Source organism: Pholis gunnellus (genome assembly GCF_910591455.1).
Source record: "Pholis gunnellus genome assembly, chromosome: 24".
NCBI lineage: Eukaryota > Metazoa > Chordata > Actinopteri > Perciformes > Pholidae > Pholis > Pholis gunnellus.
The window spans coordinates 5,082,513-5,102,196 of record NC_136551.1 but is presented as its reverse complement, the minus strand read 5'-3'; the positions used below and the strand labels follow the sequence as shown (position 1 = coordinate 5,102,196).

Sequence of the window (19,684 nt, the reverse complement as noted above, 5' to 3'; positions counted from 1 at the left end):
CTTCAGTGTTGTCTCAGAATGAATTGTGATGTGGGTCATAATGCCATTTCACTTTTTCTGTTTTTACAGATACCATCATGTGATTAAAACAAAAATCATCGTTTCACAGTTGGAAAAATCTGCGTTGGCCAAGAAACCTGGTGGAGACGATATTGTCAAGGAACACAACCGGACGAAAGGTGACTCACCTCAGGTGACTTGAATTGTTCTCTGTGTATATCCTCTAAATGCATTGTAAACACACATATTTCAGTGTTTACAGACATTGTTAAGATTGTACTATTCTAAATATACCGTGTCTTTGAAGAACAATGTTTTTTTTCCATCTTTGAAACTGAAAGTGAGGTTTAATTGTTGCACAATGTAGCACAAATGGGAGTTACACTTGCATCTCTAAACTGATAATGAAAAGTTGTATGCAAACTAAATGTTTTTATTTTTAATAAATTGTTATTAAGATATGATATAATGGTGTTTGTTGTTTTTTCTCCTGCAAACATTTTTTGTTTTATTGTTTGAAGTGTTAGCTGGACATGGTCAAGTAGAAAATGTAAAACTCTTAAAAGTGTTCTGTTGAAGAGTTAAAACAGAGTAAATTGAAAATAAGGTGTTGGGTAAGAATTACACTAAGGGAGTAAATACTAGAGGAAATATGTTTTAACACTGGCAGGAGTCAGTTATAAATCAACACTGTATTTGGAGTAATTTCTTAATCAACACTTAGTGTCAAGTAGGTTTAACACTCATGAAGAGTTATTTAGAGTTAATTTTGATTAATTAAGAGTGTTATTTACATCATAGTGTCAAATTTGAGTAAAACTTCTCAGTGTAGTGTAGTGTAAAATATTAACTCTAACCAGTGTTAAATTGACTCTAAAAATGTAACACTATGTCCAGTGTTACTTTAACACTCTGTAGCTCGGGACCATGTTCACTGAATCAGTGTTAAAATTGACTCTTTAAGTGTTGCATTGACACTGTCGATGATACTGTGCAGGAATGCCCCCAGGGATTCTCACCCTGGGGTAAAAATACCACATTGGGTCCCAGCACCAAAGGCCCCAGCAACCTTGCGCAATTGCTGTAACCACACCTCCAGAACCCAGTGAAAAGAGTAACAATGTGAGCAAGAGTTGAGTAGTAGTATACCTGCCTCCTTCATCCAACACACCTGCGATTTTCCTCCGTGCCCTCAGCCTATCTGCCCGTCCCATCTGCTGCTTCTTTTTTCTTTTTTCTTTTTTTTTTGCGGTTCCTGCACCAATTTGATCCAACACCTGAGGAGAACACAGCGAGAGCAGTGTCACGTTTCCACTGGTAGGGTTTAAAATATTTATATTTGTGTGTATGCAGGTGTGTGTGTGTGCCAATTTCAACTAATTTGTGTACTTTTGTAATTCATTTTACAGTACAAAGTACAAAGTGGCACAAAAGAGAAATGCTCAAGAAATGTCCGTAGTTCATCTCCACCACTTTAACGCAATCAATCAACTTGTATCAACATGTATGGATTTGTATGACATTCCTCTACTCTATGCTGTAGTGGGGTGAATGACTTCCTTGTGCTCTGGCTTTAAGCACACATCAGCATGACACAGCAAAAATGTGAAGCAGGAGTCTGATCCTTAACAACAGTAACAGGATACAGGTGCATATAACAGATTAAATAACGGCAATTGGGGTTGGTTATCGTTTTGGATTTGATCGATTCTGATTCTTTGACGGGGTCAAAACGGGTCACAGAATAGAACTTTTATGCGACACAATGAACCGTTTTGGTTCATTTATTCACCTAAAGACCTACTTCCCCTCCCTGTGCTACGACCACGTGAGGTCATCTGTGTTGCAGCACTTGTGTTTTATTCGTGGTCCCTATTTAGCGGCATGGTTTTTGCAACGCCTGCCAAATCGGACCGCAGATGTTTCCAACCCTTTCGTGTGATCCGACCACAGTGCTGAGGCAGCTACTCGGATTTGGCAAATGCCCCTTTCTGTCATCGCAGTGTGGCGGGATTTTGGCGGCGTAGAGCAATCTGCCCCTTTGATGGGCTGTTGGCAGGAGGCCTCAAATGAATAACTAAAAACCAATATTATGGGCCCAGTTTCCCCCCCAACAGCACTGAACAGTCACCATGATCCACGTAGTTCCACAGTACGTCAAGTAGGAACCTGATGCCGCTGTCTTTATGAACCGTAGCTGTGCGCAATTAGCTAATACAGCTGCAGGAGGCTGGGTGTTGAGTTGTGTATGTGTCATCCTCTCATTAGGGAACTGGTATGTGGTCACTTAATGGGAAACGTGTGTGTCAAAGATGCTCTCTACTGTAGGTTTAATCATTGTGCTTGCGATTCAGTATCCTGGCCTGCGCTCGCTCACATCACAGCACAAATCATATAAAAAGTTGTTTTTAATTCTCTTCATTTTCCGAACACCAAAAGTGTAAAAACAACAAAATAGCAATAAAACACTTACCAGTTTACTCCCTTACTCCCCCGTCTTGTTTTCCTCCACTCTATCTACATTTAAGTACCAGTAGGAACTGTTAAGTATTCTATTGTAATTCATTTGTGTGTAACTGTAGATCGTGAACTCCTCCTTGGGTCGTTAAAACGCCCACACACCCTCATACAGTACAGAGGATGTGATCTTATCATCCCTCCCTTCACGTGTTGCTTTCTTTTTCTCATCAAAATAGGTTTGTCACAACACGCTTCCCTGTTTCCTTGTCAGAGAATCAAGGGGGGCCCCCCCTCGCCACCAATCCCCAGTGGAGCAGTGTGGCCCTCAGAGCCCCTTGACTGAGGCGCTTAACCTCAATTAAGTCTCCAGGTCATCCGAGCGTATGAAACGGCTGGCTGTGGAATGCAAAACCTCGCCGGTGAGAGCTGTCAAGTCAGCAGAAAAATCAACCCGGGTTATAATGGATGCAATGGCCTGTTATGATATAATTACATTGCAGGTACCCCACAACGTTGCCATGTGCGTGACGGTGGGGTACTAGTCAGGGGAAATTAATCAAATTCATATTTCTGTTGGTTTAATATCGCAGCTTCCATCCCGCTAATTCATCAACTTGCCTCCGAAATGAGATTCCTGCAGAGCTTAGTTCACGTCCTTTATTCTCCACTGGGATGAAAGCCGGGAGTCTTTGTGTTTGCTGTCAGTGGTGGCGGACAGGGGGCTTATTATTTGATGCTTTGAGATAATCCAGCGCTGCATTCCTCCCTGGGGCAACTTCAGCCCAGAGTGTGAATGTCTGGGAGCCTCACATCGCCGTACAGCTGACTTCCTGGCACTCTTTTTTTTCCTTTTTTCTGCTAAATCATACTTGCACCGCTTGGTACAAGTTAAGCTGTATCAAATATTACACTGTGTATCAACGGCAACTCGTTATGAAGTCAAATGTATCGTTGTGGCGGCAGTGTTACATTTATTTGTCACACTGGCAAAGCAAGATGTTAAACTTTGCAAACATTGTTGCTTTACACAAAGTGACCAGTGTTCATGTTGCTGAAGGGTTGACGGTACATGTCAAACGAGATGAGGTCTGAGACTCCCATGATCCTTTAGCCCCGAGCTTCAGGCTCAGTGAGCAGCGGGAATCCGGGTTTGTTTAGCTTGCCTCGATTTCCCAGAGAGCCTGTTTCATCACAGGCAAAGGCTGGATGGGCGAGAGAGAGACAGGGTGGACTCACTTCTCTGTCAAAAAGATCCGGGCGAACGGGGTCTTAATTAATCCGTCTCATTAAGGCTCCATTGAAGGCTGAGTGAGTCGCCACGTGAACCGAGGTAAGTTCAGCATAAGGACAGTCCTAACGGTAAAAAAAAAATGACTTTCTTTTTGCATGATCTAATACTTAACCAAATAATATGTGTTACTAGAGGTGTGATTATCACAACTTTGTGCATTGTTGCCTAGAAACAAGTGGGGGCTCATTTCAAACTCGATGAACTGTACTTACAGGCAGCTGGCTTCTTGATTATGGTGCTAATAAAACCACCATAATCTGGATCCATGAGGGGGATTTAAAGTGCAGACAGGAGCCCGATTGTCAGACAGCGTTCTCTAAATTACATTTTCGGTGTATTTTGTTTGTTTTAGTTGCGGAAGTTGTGTCAAGAGGACTCTCTGTGCTGCAGACGTTGTTCTGCTTTGCATGAGTGAGTGTTTGGAGAACGTGGTCGGTAACATATTGAATGAATAGTTGGGGATTTTTTTCGGAAATATGCTGATTTGCTTTCTTGCTGTGAGTAAGATGAAACCACTCTCTGCACGCTAACTAGCTTAGCATAAAAGACAGGAACTGCTAGCCTGGCTCAGTCCAAAAGGGGGGAAAAGTTTACGTGCTTGATGATATGATAGTACGGATTTGGGGAGGGTGGGTGGGGGGGGGGGGGTTTCACAAATCTGTGAAAGCTGCACTAACACATCACGGGACTACCCACTGTGGTTAAAAGACTCATGTAGGGAATTGCCCCTCAAAACATTCCCATAAAATCTCCGGGACAGATTATCAGCACCGAATATCTGGCCCACCACAAGCCTCAGGGGAGCCCTGTACAGTGTGGACGTAAGGCCAGAGGTTGCTTTTGAGAGACTCCTCTTTTACAAGGTATGTTTTTCTCATAGGTTGAAGAGGAAGGGGGTAAAGCCACAGGAATGTTTACCTATTTAGGACATGGGAACTAGAGTAAGGGAAGGAGGTAAGGAGTTAGAGCCCACATCAGGGACTCCTCTTTCAAAGGGTTCAAACAAGGCAAGAAGACCACTTAAATATCGTGTTTGACCCGAAGGCTGAGGCTGCAGATGAATGTGTTCTGGTCTGAGTGCATAAAAAGAAAGATTGAATTATCCTCCAAATGTTGAATTACACTCAGCTTTCTGGTCTGATAGTTGGCAGACTGTAATCAAATAGATGATCTCATGTGTTCAAACATCCGCGTTGTGTCGAGGGGCTTTTGAGCAAGGCAGCTGCGAGTGTAGCATTATGCCTTTGCAATGCAGTCAGTACACAGGCTACACAGTACAAAATGACACGCAAAAACCAAGAATGGTGATGTTATTGTACGCTGAATGTCATTCATATACCATTCGGTTGGACACCATAGTTAAACCCGAGACCTTCCGCTTCTCAGATGATCTTATTGACTAATCCCAAAACGTGTGCACAGTGTTTTGCCCAGTACACGGTGTTCATAATCATCACAACGTTCATCATCGAAGCTGAATATTTGCGACATTCTGTTTGCTGCAATGTTGCTTCCCACTAAAAGTTTTGAAAAACCTTGCCGTTTCACAACAGGATGGATGCAGGCCTGAGGACTTTCACAATGCGTACCACTGTATATCAGCGGCCCACTGCCCTCGCCCTGGATGCCAGACACCAATAAAAGCAGCCGTAAAGCACGCAGTAAATGTGTATGGCTATGCCTGGTCTGAGTTACACGCCGTGGCACCACATTTACAGGGGGCTACAGGTTTGTCAGGACAGAACAATGGCGACTGTATTGAAGGGCCCTTACCGCTGGTGTTTTTATTTGGCCCCTGGGAAGCAAAGAATCTGCATTTTGAGAGATGACATGTAAGCTGTGTGAGTATGTGAATGGGGTGCACATGTGTGGTTGAGGAATGTGCACATTGTATATGATTGCATGACTTTTTACCACTTCCTGACGCTTGACCCTGAACTTTTTAGATTTTTTTTGGGGGGGGGGAATTTCTCGCCTAATGAGGGAGACAAAAGTAAATTGTGACACAAATTCATAAAAGGAGTTAATTGCAGACATAAGCTACATTTTACCAACTCAGTCAATCTTTTATTAAGCTTGATTGAGGCTGTATCAAAACCAGCTTTTCCTTGGAGCTTGGAGGCAGTCGTAGGTAAAGTAGTGTGTCATCTACATAAAGGCTGATCTTCAATTCCAGTTCCAATGGCTGCGTTTTTTTTTTTATTTCTGATGAATTGATGCAGCGAATACAGACGGTAAGAGTGGCCATTTGTTGAGTCCTCCTGCTGTAATGTGAAACATTAAGATGTAGAGACAAAAGGCACACATGCAGCGTAGAATACACTGAATAATTAAGACCCTGAAATCCGAGTAATCGGCTTTAGAATTGTGTGACTTTTAAAAAGTGGTGTTCGTCCTCGCTGAAACACTGGTAGGCATGTGTGCATGAGTACAATGCACACCTTTGCATGTGATTTATATACCCACTAATATAACTTAATATGGCTATGCAGTGGAATGTAATTTTCTGAATGAAGTCCTTGGAGCAGAGTGCTAAATGGAGCCTGGACCTTTTTTTTTTTTTTTTTTACTATGGCTATAAATGCTCAGCTGAATGAGCACAGGCAATGACACAGCCCATTAAATGTGCTGAGAGCTGCGCGAGGTGGCCTAAATGGTTAAGTCGCCGAGACTATTTACAGGACAGAGTCCACAATGGGGAGCCGGAGGCTGTTGCTTTACTCGAGTTTAAGTACTTTACATAAAAATGCAAAGAATTCAACTCTGCTTTTTCTAAGAAGTGACTACATAAAGTTGTGTCTGCTGATTTTGACTTGGAAGTGATGACAGTGATTATTGTTATGTATTGCAATTGCAAAATAGTCCCGGCCATATATTTGTATTATAATATTCGATTCAAATGTATATGATTTTTAAAAAAAAGGAATTACAATCCATCTACTTATTTCCTGTACATTTTATTATATTCCATCTTTACAATCTTCAGCAACCATGCAAACGTCTAAACATCATAATGTAGAAGATCTGCTTAATACTACCTATCACCTGTGATATAATCTGTTATTATCAGAGCTCTATATAAAAAACAAGTAATTTCATAACCTATCATTGAGTAACCCACACCGGCACGCTTCCACGCGACTGGCTGCGCCCAATCATAGTCCCTCTATACATTTGGATATTGGCCCAGCAGCCTCTCACAGAGTTCCCTTGACTGGAACAAACCATTTCGCCACCTGCACACGGGGGTGCTCGCGTTGTGGAGACCGACAGGAAACGCAGAGGTAGGCAACGCATTGTCGAATTCTCTGCAATTTATCCTTTCATGCGACGCACCGAGTGAGGACGAATGTGCAAATTGTCAGCTTTTATTTTAGGTATCTATTACAGAGCATCGTTTTACTTCATCACGCCTCTCTTGTTTAGATCCGAACGGACAGCATAACCGGTCCCACGGAACCGTTACGTGTGTATTCCGCAAAACAGCAACAACAGAACCGGTGATTTATCCCATGTGTTGCTACAATGTCATAATTCTTCTTCTTCTTTCGGTCAGTCAAAGTGTCAAGTGAAAGGAGGCGGACAAAGCGCGGCTTGTGGTCGTTGTATTCGGCATTGTGTACACATGGCCACACCAGGAAACCATGTGGAGGAAATGAGACAGTGTGACCGAGGTCACGTTCACAATAATAACACAATAATATAACGAAAATTCATCAGCAACCCCTGCAGCAATAATGGAAATAAAATGACAAAAATGTGAAAAGAAATACTATCAACTGACCAAAGATCCCTATAGAACCATTAGTGAAATATTACAGGAGACAAAATACTAACAATAAGTTAAATTGGATTTTGTAAACATCAATATATATTCATCTGGTTTAAGTCTGACTATCAATAAATGCCTTCTAAAGTCAAGTAAAAAGAAATTCCATTCCTTCCATGACATATATCTGCGCTGGCTATGACATGTCGAAATGTCTGCTGGGAAAATATGTGTTCTTTCACACAAATACACATTTCTGGTGAGAGAAATTGCCTCCAGCCAAATGCACAAGCGAAAAGTAGTCAAACTTGGTCCTTGAGAGTGCTGCAGAGTACAGATAAAGGACTTCACGCCCATGGACTACTCGTCATGAGTTATACATCACAGATAAGTGAGGCAGCCAAACCAACTGCCAGAAAGGACCCCCAAGGTCTTGTCGCACAATCCCGGCTGCAACGATGTGGGTGAACCGTGCTTTGTGTGGCCTTCCGATTGCGTCTGTTTACATTCATTCGTTCCCCTCCTAATTGCTTGTGTTGACCTCTCTTCAGGGGCGTGTGGGTGTCTCTGCCCGAACAAGTCATGGCCGACCAGCTGCCTCCGCATCAAGGAGACCCGCTGCTGAATAAACTCAACCAAGGGATCCTCCCCAACGGGAAATTAGCCACCAAGGACGGCCTTCACGCCAGGGGCCAGTGGGCGAGCAAGGCCGAGTTCCTCCTGGCCGTGGCGGGGCAGATCATCGGCCTGGGCAACGTCTGGAGGTTCCCCTACCTCTGCTACAAGAACGGAGGAGGTAAAGCGCGTGGGATAGGGAAGAAGAGAGGGACTTTCAGCTTTAGAGTGTGAAGAACATTCTGTAAATTTCTGTCTCTCTCTCTCTTTCCCCTCTTTCTTGGCTCTCTGTGTGTTATCTGCCCTTATCTTTTCCTTTTTGTTGTCCCCCTCCATCTTTTTCTCATCCTCTAAAACTAGGGGATGACCTCTCCAAGGTGTTTGTTAGATCGTACTTTCACTCCTGTGATATGATAAAAGTTCTCCAAAATCTGTCCATTACACCGATTTTTACTACTTTTATCAGGTCAGATGGTCGACTGGGATTTTAAGTGAGGGTTAATTTAATGAATGCAGTTTTATAACAGGGCTCATTTTGTGGTTCAGATTTAATTTAAACTGGGGTAAAGGTTATTTTAGGGTTAGATGTTGGGTTGAATGTAATCAGTGAAGGTCCTCACAAGGATAGAACCGTGTGTGTGTGTGTGTGTGTGCCCAGGTGTGTTCTTTATACCCTACCTGTTGTTCCTGGTGCTGTGCGGCGTCCCCCTGTTCCTCCTGGAGACATCGCTGGGACAGTACACCAGCCTGGGAGGAGTCAGCGCCTGGAGGACCATCTGTCCGTTGTTTGGAGGTAAGGCTTATCCGCAGCTTGTGCCGATGACGTGTCGCACATTGTTACACGTACCCAGGCTCTGGAGCTACCTTGCAAACCTACGAGATAGATGGAACCTCGCCAACATCTGTCTTGTCACTTTCTCTCTCCTTGTTCTCAGTAAAGGCACTAGGGGGGACTTTGATCCGTCGATCTCCCCGGCTGTATTTATTTATAGGTGCAGCACAATAGACGTGGGTAAATGACATGAGTGCAAACGGCAGCGGTCGACCATGCTGTACCGTTTCAAGGGGTCACGTCTGGTTTTTATGTGCACAGGTTGAGGCCACTTAAGCACCATACGAGTGTACGTTTCGGTGCACAGTGCGCGGTACGTATAGCAGAACAATGCAGCGGTCTACAGCTGATTATTTTTAAAAAATGAGAAAGAGGAGGAGCTACCCACTGAGCCAGTGTCTGTGATTAATACCAGGGATGCAAGAAGATCTTTTACTTCAGTAAAAGCACGAATACCACGCTTTTAAAGTCACAAGGACAACTCCTGCATTTAAAAATCTTGTAAAAGGAAACTTAGAAACATACAACTTTCAAGCACAAAACACCTCAAAGTCCATTTGGTGTGCAGGTGCAGCCGAGGCCAGTAGCAGCGCCAGCTGGACCACCTGGGAAAAACATTGTAAACAGAATATGTGTTTTATTTTACCCTGGTCAGTGACAAAAATGCGCTGCTCTGGCCCTCGGCCCATATGGCCTGCAGATGCACATTTGCACACGCACGCGGGGTTTTGCCGGTATTTTGTTGCCCGGCCTGTCCGTGTGAAAATATGTAGCACGTCCTCGCCTATACGTGTCTGTACGCAGACAAAGAAAGAAATGCTTTCTGTAGGAATCCCTCACTGGCTTGCTCAATTAATACGCCATCACCAGATAAGAGGCCTGAATTTCATTAGCGGACGCCACAAACAGCCACTTGTGTCGGCAAACAGCCCACACTTTCTAACCCACTCGAGGCCTCACAAGACCATCATTCACTCTTAATGGAGATGTGCTTGATGTGGGCCGCGAGTCGAGTGTCTCACTTAATGGACGCGCTCGTCTGGAACTCCAGTGACTGTGATCTGATAATAGAATTTATGCAGGTGTTACTGTGACCAACCACTCGTAATCCTTCGGATCTGCTTGTGTTAAATCACCGCACCAGGATCCACCGCTTCCATCTTCCTCCCTGTCCCCCGCAGGTCTCGGCTACGCCAGCCAGGTGATGATCCTGCACGGCTGCGTGTACTACATCGTCATCCTGGCCTGGGCGCTCTTCTACCTGTCCTACAGCTTCCAGGCGGTGCTGCCCTGGTCGCACTGTAACAACACGTGGAACACTGGTCGGTAACAACAGGAACGTTCCAGGCGTCTTGTCGATGCACTTTGAGTCCACCGGGTCAAATTGAAAATGTTGTGCGTGCGTGTGTGTGTGTGTGTTCTCCTGCAGAGGCGTGCGTGCTGTTCGACCACCACAACCAGACAGCCAATGGGAGCAGCCTGCCTGAGAACGCCACCTCCCCTGTCATTGAGTTTTGGGAGTGAGTGTAGCTTCTTGGTTTCTCACTTTTTTTTGTTGTGTTATTGATTATAAATTAACAGCAGTGTGTGTGTGTGTGTGTGTGTGTGTGTGTTAGGCGTGAGGTGCTCCGTCTTTCCAGTAGTTTAGACGAGCTGGGCCCGATCAGCTGGAAGCTGGCTCTGTGCCTCGCCCTCGTCTGGCTCGTCTGTTACTTCTGTGTCTGGAAAGGAGTGAAGTCCACCGGAAAGGTGAGCGGGATCCGTACATCCACGAATACATTACAAACAAGAGCTGCTAATAGCTGATTCGGCATACTATATATGGTGTGAATTTGCCAAAATACACACACACAAAAAAAAGGGGTCGAGAACCTGAACACAGACGTCGTTCTGTCCTTTATTTCATTTGGCTGGCAAATGAAATAAAGGAAGCCGGCCACTGCAGCAATTTTGTCGGATTTGTTTGTTGTGCGGCTGCCACCATCTGTCAACAGGCTTTAAGATTTTCCAGGGTTCCCTCTTTTTGGTATGTCCGCTCTGTTTTGAGGACATCACAGCCGCGTGCCTGCCCCCGCTGTTTTCTCTGTCCCCGGTTGCCGTCCTGACCACATCCCCTGCCTCGCTGTGTACATTCTAGGTGGTGTACCTGACGGCCACCTTCCCGTATGTCATGCTGTTTGTGCTGCTGGTGCGCGGCGCCACCCTGCCCGGAGCGACCCAGGGCATCATCTACTACCTCAAGCCCAACCACACCCGCCTGGCAGACCCGCAGGTACAAAAACACACACGCTTAATGAGAGCTCATGGAAGTCAAGTCGATTTACAGACAGCAGGGACGTCATTCTGGCTTTAGTAAACGCTTCTCTCTCTTTCTACAGGTGTGGATGGATGCAGGTACCCAGATCTTCTTCTCATATGGAATCGGTTTGGGAAGTCTCACAGCCCTCGGCAGTTACAACAAATACAACAACGACTGCTATAGGTGAGAGCCCTTTACGTCACGCGTCTCCTTCCTCTCCACTTCAGACAGGCCATATTCACTGAACTGCAGGATGTAAGCCCCGGCTGGTCAGGTGGCTCCCAGAAGGAATGGCTGGAATGGTCCGAGAAAACACACTGATGGAGCCACACCTTAGAGAACAGCTCTCTCTGCCATGTTTCCCACACTCTAGGACTCCCACACACACACACAGAAAGAGCCAAGCACTTAACTCTTGGCTTGTATGTACACTAACAAGCCAGAGCTCTGTTACGGGCACTCTTCTCCATGCGTTTCTTCAAGTTTGTGTCTCGCTACAATGCTAAATGAGTTTTGTTCGTGTGGACCCTCCAGGGACTCTTTCCTCCTGTGCCTCCTGAACAGCGCCACCAGCTTCCTGGCGGGTTTTGCCATCTTCTCGGTGCTGGGCTTCATGGCTGAAGAGCAGGGCGTGGACATCGCCTCCGTGGTGCAGTCAGGTGAAACGGGGTCGGGGGGATGGAGACGGAGAGTGTTGAGGGTTTAGTTCTTTGTTTTTTATAGTCAACAAATCCCATTAAAAGACCAAAACCGATACTGAATATGTCCTACCAACTGGTATTGTCTGCGTAGTCTGAAATACTCTAATCCTCTGTGCCATAAAGCGCCACAACCTATTAATCTGTACTACTCCGCTACTAAAAATAGTCCCTAACAAATGTCTTCATTGTATCAAAAACAAAATACCCAGCAACACCTCATTCAGCTGACCATTAATGTCTTAATACGTATTTTGGTGATACTTGGTTACGTCTTGCTTTTATGTTAGAATAACATGTACTTACTGTTATATTTTTTGTTGGTTCATCCTCTCAGGTCCCGGCCTTGCCTTCATTGCCTTCCCGAGGGCGGTAGCCATGATGCCTGTCCCCCAGCTCTGGGCCGTCTGCTTCTTCCTCATGATCATCATGCTGGGGCTGGACACACAGGTAGAGACACACACACACACACCGAGTTTTGATGAATCCCTCGCGATGGCGTAGATGTATTGTGCGCGCGGTAAAGCTGACCCCGTCTCCTCTCCGTCACCCAGTTTGTGAGTCTGGAGGCCCTGATGACGTCTATGACTGACCTGTACCCCCATCTGATCCGCCGAGGCCACCGCAGAGAGCTGCTGCTGCTATTCATCTGTGTCGTCTGCTTCCTGGTGGGACTGGTCATGGTCACGCCGGTAGGTCCCCACTCAGGATGAAGACGATCCTCTCCGTGAATTAGCTTTTCTAGTGATGATAATTAATGGCGTTTTCTTCCTTTCTTGCTTGTTTGTGTCCACCACGACGCAGGGTGGTCTGTATGTGTTCCAGATCTACGACCACTTCTCCTGCAGTGGAGCCAGCCTGCTGCTTCTCTCCATCTTCCAGTCTGTCGCTATCGGCTGGGTCTACGGTACAAATCTCTCCATCACCCTTCCTTTCCTTTCCTCCTTGCCTGTCCTCTCCTCTTCTTTCCTTTTCCATTTGACTTCCATTCCCCCTCAATTTCTTTCCTGTCATACTTTTTTTGTTTATTTCCTTTTCCACCTCTCCTCCACTCCTTTCATTTCCTTTCTTTTAATGTGCTTTCCTCCTCACCTCACCTCACCATCTTCTCTTTTCCATACCTTTCTTTACCTCCTTTCCTTTTCCTCTTCTCCTCTCACTCTTTCTTTATATTATTTCCTCTCCTCTCCTCTTCTTTCTTCTATTCTCTTCCTTCCTCCCTTCTCCCTTTCTTTTCCTTTCCTTTCCTCATCGCCTATACTTCCCTTTCCTTTCTTTGTCTCCTGTCCTCTACAGTCCCACCAAATGCTTTAGCTCCTCTAATTGCAGACTCATTTCATATTTAAAGAAATGTCCTACCATCCCATTCCATGTCTGAATTTAATTAAATTCTGTCGAAGCTCAATAGGCTAAATAAATCTTAGTTTGATAGCTGTCAGTACACACATGAAATATAAAGGCAGAACAGTGCCAAGAATTAAACTCATTTTTTTTTTTTATCACTCCACTAATGAAAGTAGTTCCTATAATCTGATTAACACACACAGCCCACTTCCTCCCCTCCCTCTACATTCCACTTAGAGTCAGTAGACAGTATATTAACATGGCTGCAGCTACCCACTGTTGTAAGGAGACTGGCTCCTCGCCAGGCCCCTGTCTGTCTCCTCCAGGCCCTAAATCAGCCCCCGGGCCCCGTCGCCTCCCGGTCTCAGTCTGGCAGCCCCAGGGAGCCCCGATCCGAGCCAGACCTGGGGCTCCAAAAACATTGTTTGTTTAAGAGCGAGATGTGCCACGTACAGACATCATGACAAATACAAAATGTACTTTGTTCCATCGCGAATGAGTCAATTAGATGAGCAGAGTGTGTGTTGGTGAATATGATTAGGACGTTTTTATGGCTCTCCCAGCAGGAGGTGAGCAGTGCAGAGAGGGTTTTGTGTGTGTGTGGACTGGGTAACACAGCGGTCAGGACTCCAGTGCACCTTTCCCCCACTCTTTATGACTGTGGGGTTTGACAGTTTTTGATGCACTCCAACGTACACGAACAATCCTCTGCTGCTGGCTACGTCTCACTCCACGGGTCGGGTTATTTTAGAAAAGGGACACACACTTTTACCGTCCTCTTCTTTCTTGTAACATTTCCATATCGTGTTCAAAGTCTGCATTGAATGTCTTCAGATTACCGTAGAACTGCTGCTACTCCAGAGAGTCAATACATATAGCAGGAGAAGTGCTGCTACCCATGGCAGCTTTTAGTTATTCTTTAATAGTATATATTTCTAACAACCTGGGTCTTATTTTTTTGTCGTTTTGACCATCATCATAAATGCTCATTTCTGCAGTTTTATTAAGTGAAAACCAACGTCAACTTTTAAATGATTACACTCTTTTAGAGCTACTTCCTGTTTCGACTTTTAGCTACATAGCTACTGCTGCCACTAGCTAGCTTACATCTCCTGTAGCTGCTACAGCTATCGTGTGTAGCTACTATCACTGCCATTGCTACTACTATCAGGCTCAAGACTGTTTTCAAGTGCGTTCCTTTTTAAGTGGTGGATACTAGCAAAAAAAAAAAAGTTATTCCAACTAAAGTCAACAAACCAGTCGTAAACCAAACCTTGTTCTTCTTTCGGCCACTAGGAGCTGATCGCTTCAACGCCAACATCCAGCATATGACCGGCTACATGCCGCTGCCCTTCTTCAAGCTGTGCTGGAAGTACTTGACCCCGGCCGTGTGCACTGTGAGTGACCCCCCCCCCCCCCCCCCCCCCCCCCGCTGACCTGCTTTCCCACCCTTAAGTGTGCTGTGAAATAGTACGCACATTTCATTTAAAATAGCGCGATGTGCCTGTCAATCGGCCTGCCTCTCGTGGCAAAGAAAACGTGCCCTCGGCAATCACGATCAAGAGGAAAAAGTAAAACACTGAAGTGAGATTAAAGTTTAGTTTGAACATGTTGGTATTAGACAGAGATGGGCAGTATTTCTATTACTTGTATTTGAAATACGTATTTCAATTACTTTTGAGTATTTTGTAATTTGTATTTGATAGGGCCGATTCAAAATCTAATGTAATTTGTAACAAAATACTTTAGAGTGGAGTAATTTTGTATTTAAAATACTCAAAATACTTTTTCCACGAATCAAAAAACAGTTCACGAGTTCAGTCTTCAGATCTTCAAGTTCAGCGGATTGTCTGTCAAGTTAAATATTGTATCTGAGTGTGACAGATGTCAACTAGCTTGATGTATACTTCATGTCTGGGTCTGGCTACATAGCCTATTGTATATACATGGTGATGGTTATAATATCATGCTAGTGAGCGATGCTAACATGCTAATGACGCTAGCATGCTGTCTAGGCTAGTGCATAGCCAGTGTTTAGCAAGTTAGCTTATCAGTCGAGTAGCTAGCTATAGGAAGAGGGAGATTGGGAGCTTGTATGTCATATGTGATGAATATTTTCTTGTTGATACAAAGCCAAAGTTTATGGGCTGTTAAGTCCCATTAATATATATATATATATATAATCAAGTTGTTGTCTTTCAATAGCTTTGCTTAGTTACACTGACATTCTGTGACTGTTCTTCCTGTTTGTGGGGTTCACCAGAGCTTTGTGTACATTATATAAACCTGAATGCTCTGCTAGACCAAATTGTGAGAAAACAGAAAATCCAGAAAAAAGTATTTCCTATATTTTAAATACAAAATACATGTATTTTGTTACATTTTCTGGCACCAGTATTTTGTATTTTGTATTTTGTTGTAATACATTTATTTGGGGGTATTTTGTATTTTGTATCAAAATACATTTTGATGTATTTTTGCCCATCTCTGGTATTAGACCTCAGACCGTCATACAGGTTGAGCCCAGATTGTTCCGGTATCGCTGTGTCAACCCGATGTGCTCACTGACCCACTCCTCCTTGTTCGTGCCCGCAGGCTACCTTTGTGTTTTCCCTGGTGAGCTGGTCTCCGTTGAGCCTGGGGAAAGGCCTGGTCGCTCCGTCCTGGGCCACCACGCTGGGCTGGCTCCTTACTTTCTCCTCCGTCTCCCTGCTTCCAATCTGGGCCGTCTACGCCCTGGCCACCACCCCGGGAACCCTGCCGCAGGTTAGATTTTTTTTAAAACGAAAAACACACAAGAGTAATGTGATGTAAAACAATCGACTGACTTCTTTTTTGTACCCCCCTCCAACAGCGCTTCCAACGTCTGTGCAGCCCCGCCAAAGGCACCTCACTGGCGCTCCCCTACAGCCCCGCTCTGCCCCTGACCGAGAAGCCGAGCTCTCTGTGAGGTCGGGGGGGGGTCTCACTTGGGGGAGGAGGAGGAGGTGCAAATCCGGCCTCAAGAGCCCGTGAGGGTGGCTCCTTCAGAGGCTCCAGCTGACTTTACCCCCAGTTTACCGGTTACTCGAGTCGGCTTATTCTGGAACACTCCTCGATCTCGTTAACCTCCTCAGCTTCAAGTGTCTTCTTTTATGCACTAGTTGAGTCACTGTACTTGTGAACCATGTAACAGCAGCCTCTGTAGCCATCCAAGGCTCAGGACGCAGCTAAATAACAACACTTAGATGTTTTGTATTTCTTTTGTTTTGCCAGCATTAATGACGAAGCTGGCCCTCGACTCTACTCTCTATGAGAGATCACCGCATGCTTCACTTTGACTCTCCACTGAATAGCCGATGACTCTGTGAGTCAGACGTGTGTTGTACAGTGATTTGTCTGGACGTGTACGTGCTTCACCATCTGTGATCGCCATATCGTGGCGCTTGAATGGCTCAAAACCAGGCCTTACCCTCAGACCATGTAATGCGAGAGTTGTATCGGCAAAACATAACTTTTTTTTTGTGATTTGTTGTTGTTGTTGATTCTGAAATGCACAAGTTTTGAAGTGCAGTTTTTGCTAAATTGAAGAATAGAACCTCTTTGCGCCGTCATAGTGGCTGAATCTGCGTGTATTAGTACAACATTGAAATATTGCTGCTGCTGCCGTTGACGGGACTAAAATCATGTTGCGTTCAACTGAAAAGGTTAAAGTAGGTTTTTAGTGAGAAGATAACTCTGCCACTTCCAACGCGACTCTCTCCGCAGAGGACATGACCGTGTCCTAAACTGTGACATGCAGAAGAGGAACTCAAAACACCAGAAGGATGAGCAATGTCTTGGGTGAGCGTGGGTGTTTTAAACTGTTTGAAGATAACTAGTTCCTTTAACAAACTTGAAACTGCTGTTTCCTTGCACTGCCATTCGTACCTGGATCAGGTTTTTGATCGGATGCTCCTCTGAGATTAATTTAATGCCCATCTGGTTCCAGGTGTATACACGTGCCTCTTTTATATTTTAGTTTCTTTTCTCTATGTATCTTTTATTTCTTTTTTTTATATGAATATATATTTATATTGTGGATAAAAGAGTTTGTGTTGTTATTTCTTGCAAAAGAAAGCTGTGTGTGTGTGTGTGTGTGTGTGTGTGTGTGTGTGTGTGTGTGTGTGTGTGTGTGTGTGTGTGTGTGTGTGTGTGTGTGTGTGTGTGTGTGTGTGTGTGTGTGTGTGTGTGTGTGTGTGTTCCCCAGAACAGCGTAAACCTGGTGGAGGCTAGCTGTCGCCCAGGGGAGGTGGCTCTCTCTCTCTCGGCGCCGTGATAACAGATGCTAAGCACACACCTGGTTTCTACAAAGAGAGGAAATGAAAGAGGGATGGAGGAAAAAGCGAGAGAGCACACACACTCCATTAGCCGCTCAACCATCAAGAGAACAAGCGCTGTGATTGCCGTTTCCTTCATCTGAAGCATTTTCATCCTGATGGGAATTACTGGTTTAACATCCATGAAGGGATAGAAGAGGACGGAGGGAGAGATGGCGCAACAGAGGGATTGTGTGTGTGTGTGTGCAGAAGAGGAGAGGGAGTCATGGAGACTAGAGAGGGAGGGAGAGTTGTTGCAGTGCTCGGGGAGGAGGGGGGGGGGGGTTCTGACACCACCACTTAGATAGAGCATGGCGGTTATGTAAAAGGCTCGGCCCGTCAATTAACCGTATTGGATTCCCCTCCCCTCCCAGCCACCGTAGGGAGTGGGCCGGTCCCCACACACGTGGCTCGGCACGCGGGTTCTCACACATACACACACACACACACACACACAACTTGTTTTGTTGATGCTCAATACTGTATGCAGCCTGCTTTACACGTGTGATCCGGGTTACTGTGTAATTGTGTGTGTGTGTGTGTGTGTGTGTGTGTGTGTGTGTGTGTGTGTGTGTGTGTGTGTGTGTGTGTGTGTGTGTGTGTGTGTGTGTGTGTGTGTGTGTGTGTGTGTGTGTGTGTGTGTGTGTGTGTGTGTGTGTGTGGATAACGGGGGAGGTTTATGTCCATATGGTTGCTTTGGCATCCATCTCGGTTTTTAGATGATGGGGATTAAAAACGATCCAATGGGCTGAGTGTGTGAGATTCAAAGAGGAGAGAGGAAGAGGGAGGGAGAGGAGGACATTGGAGGGATATGAGCCAGAGCGTGTGTGCGCGTGTGTGTGTGTGTGTGTGTCGTTTCAGTGTAGCATTGAAAGATGCTGTGGAAAGTTGCCTAATTTTTGCTCTGAATCAGCGCCACTAGTTTGCAGCTGCAGTACACTTCACCCCATGCATTAACAGGCCTTACTGTGTACACGCATGGGGATGAACTCAACATACTCTCATGCATATGGCGTGTCACACACACACACACAAGTGCCGAAGGTCTGTCTTGACATCACTCCGTCCTGATCAAACATCCTCTCACACAGACACAGCTCGGGTTTGCTCCGTCTTTCTAGGCGTCTTTTCTTTTCCTTTTTTTTTACTGCAGGTAATACACTTGACAGTTTGGTGTGAAGGAGATGCAGCCGGCAGCTGGAGGTGAGGCGGTGGGGGGCGGGGGAAGGGGCAGCGGGGAGTTGGAGACCAGACGTGAGGACAGAGAGGAAAAGAGACGGGTAGTGGGAGGTGCGTTGCATAACAGTCGATGTGGACGCGAGGTTCAGCTCGATGCTGCATGAGAGGACATCATGTTCAATAGGTTGCAGGGCCGTAGCAGAGATTTTGAACGAGCCCACCCCCCCCCCCCCCCCAACCCCACCCCACCCCAAAATGCAACCCTTCTCTTGAGCAACTGTCAACATTCCTCTGGAGGCTTATTTGAATGCAGAGTGCATCCTCGTTGTGGGATGTTTCATGCGTGGACCGTACCACGGTGGGATTTTGACGGGTGGGGGGGGGGGGGGACTTAACGGTTGCAGCACACCGTGTTCCACTTTTTGGCCCCCGCGCTCTTGCGCCCACTCCCTGGCTCGCGTTCCCCCGCAAGTGCCAGGCCACGCTACCCACACCGCTCAGTCGTAAGGGGCTTTGGATTAGCAGCGGGAGGCGACATGGGCGTTTGACGCAGCAGAGTCGAAACGTAATATCGGCTCTCAGGTTGTGCGTGTGGTGGTGGTGGTGGTGGTGGTGGTGGTGGTGGTGGTGGTGGTGGTGGGGGGGGGGGGCAGCCACACGGAGAGGCCTCCCTCTCGGCACGCAGAGACACAACTGAAACCCCCTTTGTGGTGTGCAGAGGTAACAGCGTTAGGTGACTCAGCAAATGAGCAATGTCTTGGAACTTTTGGAGTGTGTGAGTGTGTGTGTGTGTGTGTGTGTGTGTGTGTGTGTGTGTGTGTGTGTGTGTGTGTGTGTGTGTGTGTGTGTGTGTGTGTGAG

At 45.8% G+C, this 19,684-nt stretch overlaps 1 protein-coding gene across 1 annotated transcript; it reads left to right on the top strand.

The window, feature by feature from the left end:
• Nucleotides 1-1,272: 1,272 nt before the first annotated feature.
• LOC306715451 (sodium- and chloride-dependent GABA transporter 2-like) lies at nt 1,273-17,302 on the top strand. Its single transcript, XM_079185827.1, has 15 exons — nt 1,273-1,317; nt 8,072-8,316; nt 8,794-8,928; nt 10,149-10,289; nt 10,397-10,487; nt 10,584-10,716; nt 11,105-11,239; nt 11,346-11,449; nt 11,801-11,925; nt 12,302-12,414; nt 12,519-12,656; nt 12,769-12,871; nt 14,605-14,705; nt 15,904-16,074; nt 16,163-17,302. Exons 2-15 carry the CDS (start codon nt 8,103-8,105, stop codon nt 16,256-16,258), a joined length of 1,800 nt encoding a protein of 599 aa, XP_079041953.1. The 5' UTR covers nt 1,273-1,317; nt 8,072-8,102; the 3' UTR covers nt 16,259-17,302.
• The last annotated feature ends 2,382 nt before the right edge of the window (nt 17,303-19,684 follow it).